Source organism: Lipotes vexillifer, unplaced genomic scaffold (genome assembly GCF_000442215.2).
Source record: "Lipotes vexillifer unplaced genomic scaffold, Lipotes_vexillifer_v1.1 scaffold591, whole genome shotgun sequence".
Lineage (NCBI taxonomy): Eukaryota > Metazoa > Chordata > Mammalia > Artiodactyla > Lipotidae > Lipotes > Lipotes vexillifer.
In genome coordinates this window covers 1,363,310-1,369,309 of record NW_006791954.1, presented here as the reverse complement: position 1 = coordinate 1,369,309, position 6,000 = coordinate 1,363,310, and the positions used below count along the sequence as shown (strand labels likewise).

General features: G+C 41.4%; 1 protein-coding gene across 1 annotated transcript in view; it reads right to left on the bottom strand.

Moving 5' to 3' along the window:
• Positions 1-6,000, bottom strand: part of SPOP (speckle type BTB/POZ protein) — a 67,345-nt gene that overhangs the window by 4,953 nt on the left and 56,392 nt on the right. The window contains exons 6-8 of the mRNA XM_007465083.1: positions 5,724-5,901; positions 2,851-2,906; positions 2,175-2,297 (exon numbers count right to left, since the gene is read on the bottom strand). Coding sequence (XP_007465145.1) covers positions 2,175-2,297; positions 2,851-2,906; positions 5,724-5,901 — 357 coding nt within the window. The remainder of the gene's footprint in view (positions 1-2,174; positions 2,298-2,850; positions 2,907-5,723; positions 5,902-6,000) is intronic.

Sequence of the window (6,000 nt, the reverse complement as noted above, 5' to 3'; positions counted from 1 at the left end):
GCAGGAATGAAACCCCAGGGACACAGATGCCTAACCCTGGCTCTGAGAATGTACAACTCTGAGTTTTAGTATTTCTGTCTACAAATTGGATCTTGTGATGCTACTCATCCTTACGGGGGCTAGCCCATGAGGGGGATAAATGCCTGGTATGGATAAGCACAAGTGACTGCTTCACTGAACATCAGAGGACGGGGAATTCCCCGGCAGCCCAGCGGTCAGGACTCTGCGCTCTCACTGCCGAGGGCCTGGGTTCGATCCCTGCTTGGGGAACTAAAATCCCGTAAGCCGCGTGGTGAGGCCAAAAAAAAGAAGAAAAAATAAAAATCAGAGGGTGGATGAGGCAGAATCATTATAAACTCATGTTTATAAAGGGCAGCCATTTGGGCCGTGTATTCTACCTCCCCAGACCTCACAGCGAATATTTTCTTTCCGTCTCCACTGGAGGCAAGTTTCCTCTGGTCAGAAGTCAGCTAGACTGGAAGGGTATAGGATGTTCACATTGCTTAATTGTACTTAATAAAGTCTTGAAAGGTGATAAGAAAGACACAGCCGTTATTCCGTCCTTTTCACTGGTAGCACTGATTGGGTTTATGTGCCTCGCCCTCTACAGACACTCCAAAAGGATGATCAATAAAGATAAAACCTCCACTGTAAACACAAACACTCTCCTCAGGGCTGCCAAGGGAGAAGGAAGGAGAGTGGATCCTGAGAAGGCTCTAGTGCTCTGAGGCCAGAGCCAGCCCTGCCCCTCGGGTGGCTGCTGCAGCATCACGGCCGGAAAAGGAGGCACCTCCAGCAGAGAACCATCTTTCTCACGGGGTCTACTGCTGGCCGGGTTTAAGCCCTTTAACACCCTTGCCTCAACTGCCCCCCAATGTGAGAGAAGCTTCCACAGGATAAATAGCAATCCTTTTACACACACCCCCACCCCCACCCCCCAGTCACGTTTCCTCAGACCACAGGGCCTTGGAGGAACAGGTCCCTGCTCTCTCTGGTCTATCTACACAATGAAAGTCAGTTTTCCGAAGTGTGTTTTGGGGAACACTGATCCCCAGAGGTGATCCTTGAGAAAAGTAACTCCAGGGTTAACTAAATTGGAGAAATTTGTCTATTATATTCTCTTTTAGAAAACTAACAGTACACACTGACATACTAAAGGTTCTGAGAAAGGTCCTGCTATAAAAGAGCAACACAAAAAAGCCCAATTTGACTTGGTGCTTCATTAATCTTTTCCCCTCAACCCTATTTTGGGAATCACCAGCCTGTTGTCTTAGGTAATAACCGTATTTCCTTAAGGCTAAGATCTACATTTTTATTTTCACACTTTAACGTTTCTCAAATTAAAATGTGTCTTACAATCAAAGCATACATTTATTGTAGTAGTATCTCTTTTTTCCCAAAGATCTATTCATCATCTTACAATTCTGAATATGGTATATTTCAATAACTTCTAAGGTAAAAGCTGAAAATGCTAATAAGCAGGATACTAGGTAAAAGTTATTCTCTTACTGACAAAGTTTAAATAAAAGTTAATGAACTCAAGAACATTTTTGTAAATTACAAAGCCAAATTATAAATCCAAATGTTAGTATTATCCGAATCTTTAAAATCACTGTGGTTAAATTTGAGATTGGCAAGAGAAGAGAGGTAAACATCAACTTATCCTTCTTTTCCATAATTAGGATGACCATATAATTTGCCCTTCAAAGCAGGATACTTTTGAAAATAAAAAGGGTGCTATCAGTAACTGTGCTGGAACACAAGTGTAAACCAAGACTGTTCTGGCCAAACTAAGATATATGTGGGACTTCCCTGGTGGCCCAGTGGATAAGACTTTGCGCTCCCAATGCAGGGGGCCTGGGTTCAATCCCCGGTCAGGGAACTAGATCCCACATGCATGCTGCAACTATGAGTTCGCGTGCCGCAACTAAGAGCTCGCATGCTGCAACTAAGGAGACTGCCTGCTGCAACTAAGAAGCCCACGCGCTGCAACAAAGGAGCCCGCCTACTGCAACTAAGACTGGTGTAACCAAATAAATACATAAATATTAAAAAAAAATGAAACTAAGATATATGTTCATCCTGCCCACAAAGCAACATAAAAGCCCAGTCATGAAACTCAAGAGGTCACCAAAACTCCTAGTCTTGTTGTTATTTTCCTGTTCTTATCTCACCTTGTCAGCAGCTGCCAGCAAATCATCAGCCATTTTGTCGAGGTTCGGAGCCTTCCCCGTGTAAATGAAGCACATCATTTCCTTAAAAACTTCAGGCTCCACATCATTGATTTCAACCCGATTCTAGGCCAAAGAAACTAAAAATGAGAAACATTCCAACAGAACAAAATCCCTAAACAATTTTCATGATTTTAAGCTCTGATGACGAGAGGAGCTCATATCATTTTAAATCTAACACGAATGGAAAAGTTCTCTTTGCCCTCTTTGATTGTAATAGACTTTTCTCCCATCATATGTACCACCTTTGTTTTCTCAAATACAATAGCAAGACAACTATATCTTTGATTTTTCACCTTTCTTTTCCTCAGTAGAAACACATGTCTAATACCCTCACCCAAGACTATTTGGATGACCTGCCTGGAATAGTGTTTCTGCTTTACCTAGAATGCTTCCAGACTACCTCTCTCTGCTCTCAGAAATTGTCTGTTCAGGGAACTCTACTCCATTTTAATAACATAGTAAGACAAAAAAAAAAAAAAAAAAAAAAAAAAAAAAAAAAAAAAAAAAAAAAAAAAAAAAAAAAAACAAAACGGGAAAATAAATCTGCTGCCAAATTGTGAAATGATCTGATTCTAGCCACCTAGCTAAAAAGACGTATCTCTATCCTGTTACATACCTTTTTGCTTTCCTCCATTTCATGTTCAAACATGGCACTAAAAACTGGAGAACGAGCTACAAAGTGAAAGGAAAACAGAGACAGATATGGTTATCACACCAAAATCTCTTGGTTCTTCTGTTATGAAGAAGAGATCATAGAGATCATTTTCTTTTTTTCTTTTTTGGCCACACCACGTGGCTTGTGGGATCTTAGTTCCCCGACCAGGGATTGAACCTGGGTCAATGGCAGTGAAAGTGCCGAGTCCTAACCACTGGACTGCCAGGGAACTCCAGAAGAAGAGATCATTTTCTTTCCTGTCCCACTACTACAGAAATGGTCTTTTATATCAAATTACGCCAGAATTATAAAATTACTTTCTTTTTGTATTATACAATAAGTGAATAATTATTATATAATACATAGGGGAAAAAAAGAAATCACTTCTTTCAAAATAATTGATTGGCTTCATTCCAACCATTCATATTTCAAGAAGATTACTCAAATTACCTATGTTAGATGACAATGATATCCTCTGAGTAGATCTTGGGGTTCAAATGGAAGGTCCTTCATGGTCTAAGCAGGGTGTCCTAATACCTGCATTTTTGCCTGGAACAATGATACCTACTTCCTCCGCTTCCAGGGACCACACAGCAAGGAGGTCAAGGACAGGGCTCAACGGCATCCGTTAGCTAGATGAAGTGCAGGCTTATTTATGGCAGGCTGTCTGTTCCTCCAAGCCATGCATTATCAACAGAGATGATCACGCCCCAAAGAGGTGAAAACAATCTTAGGTATCACCATCATTTGTGGCCCTTCAGATCTTAACCCAACTAGACAAAATCTTATTCCTTAGTACTTAATGTCTTAATTTTTTCATTAGGGGTGGGAATAATGAAAAAAGGTTCAGAAACAGAGTTCTAGGCCGTGCCCATTCTAGTCTAATGAACACCATGAAAAATAAGTAAACTTAATTTCAACCATGAAAGTAATAAAATGGCTAAGAACTCAAATTTTATCATGTCCAATAAATCAGGGGTTTTGGTGAAAGTTGAGACTACCCATCTCTACCTAAGAGAGGAGGAACAGATGGAATATATAGAAGGAGTTTCAACTAACAGGCACCTGGAACTTTGACCTAATTTATGTCAGAAAGGACTCGTTTTAGATTTGCCATTTTCTAACCATATAATCTTGGGCAAATCACGTAACCCTCTGAACCTCAATATTTTAAACTATTCCAAAAGAATATCAGTTCTCATTGTTCTTATCTCTGAAAGGCTAGAGACTATAAGGTACTATATAAATACATTACAGAAGCTGAAGACTAAAGGGCTGGTGCTTTTAATAGAGAGGGAAGGGTCCAAAGCAGCAATATGCCCAGAGGGATCAGTGGATAGAGAGAAGCTGATGTTATGAGAATAAATCAAATAATCTAGGGAGACTAGAGTAGAGTGACAAGAGGACTAAGGCAGAGCCTCAGGGAATAACAGTGCTTAAAGGGATGGGTGAAGAAGAGAAAGCCAGCCAGAGAAGCCAGAAGAAAGGAGTCAAACAACATATAAAGCAGAGTCCCTCAGATTTAGGAAGCAGCAGGTATGTAACTTTGGAAAACCGCTTTTGTGGCAATGGAGGCAAACTGAGGATAAGTGGGAGGAAAGAATAGAGACAATGAATATGTTAACTCAAGAAACTTAGCTCTGGAAAATAAAGAGAGAATTAATTAGAGGGAGAAGCTTGAGCGTATTTACAGGCTGAGCGTGAACAGGCAACAGGAGAAAGAGATGGCAACGATACCGGAGAACAAGGGTCTAATTGGCAGAGTAAGGCTTCTGAGAAGGCAGCATGAAACAGAACAACAGTAGAAAGTAGTCTGCTTTGGACACGAAGAACACCTCCTCCACTGAGAATGCAGAGAAAATGCAAGTGAGAGGCAAGAGCCGAGGGAGAAGGGCCTTGATTTTCTCTTGGAAGGAGTAGCAAGGTCATCTTTTAGGAGCTGGAGATTAAAGGAGAGTGGTAAAGGTCTGAAGTGTCTATTGTTGAGAAAAAGAAAAGAAGCTGACTATGCATCTATACAAAGAGGTCTCGGCAGTGCCGAGGGCCTAGCTGAGCACAGAGGCACGAACACAAGAGTTAATGACTTCCTTTAGCAAGTCTCAGTAACACCTAGTTGAGAGAGGGAACAGGAAGATGGTTAGACTGAGCCAGACAGAGGTTTTGCCAGGTGTGTACTTTAGAATGACAGGGCTGATGGTCTTGGTAAGAAATCTGCTACCTGAAGGTTCATGTGATTTCCTCTTACATCTTTTGGCCTGAATAAAATTTTGTGGCTGAAAGCTATGCTTCCCTGTGAGGTAAGGCCATCAGTCTGCCTTAACAGTTCCTGCTGCGTGTCAGTCTTTCTGGTCTTAAAGACCAAGGGCCTATTACTAGAACAAGACCTGATCTTCCACGTCACTGGCAACATTCTCATTCTTCTAGTATGTTTGTATGGAAGAGAGGGCTAAGACCTCCAGGTCTGGGGATTGGGCTATGTGGTGGTTTAGTCCTGAGTCCAGAATCCTCTCCATTACATCCTAAGTCCCTGTCTAGGGGCTGATACCTGCTCTTAACCAGTGTTTTGACATCTAACCTCCAGGTGCAAAGGCATCCAATACACATCATCATCCATTCCTAAGTCCACTACAGAGAGGAAAAACAGAAGTAGCATTTTTATGGAGAGTGTAGCCTTTTTGGTTTTGACAACTAATGTCACCACAATATAAAAATATATTTAGCTGCAGTATTTTTGTACTAGTTCAAAAAGTCTAAATTATTCAAAAGGTGATTATGCAGCCTACTGTTTTTCCTTGTTTAACCACAACTAAAGCTCCCCATGAATAAATACCAACCTGCTAAGATAGCTTTGTGAGCCTGGAATTCCTGGCCAGCAACACACAAACAACAGTCTGTGAACCGGGAATTCTCCCACAGTCCTCCTAACTCATCCGCCAACCGGCACTCAGGAACCTTCACCATATTCATGGTGTTCTGGCCAGAAATGTTGACAGAATCTTGCACCACACTCACCTGTGAAAGATAAGAAAACACAGTCCAAAGCTTTTGTTACCAGGAATTTTCTTCCCAGCAGGAGGAGAGATGACTTTTACCTGGTTGTTATAGTACATT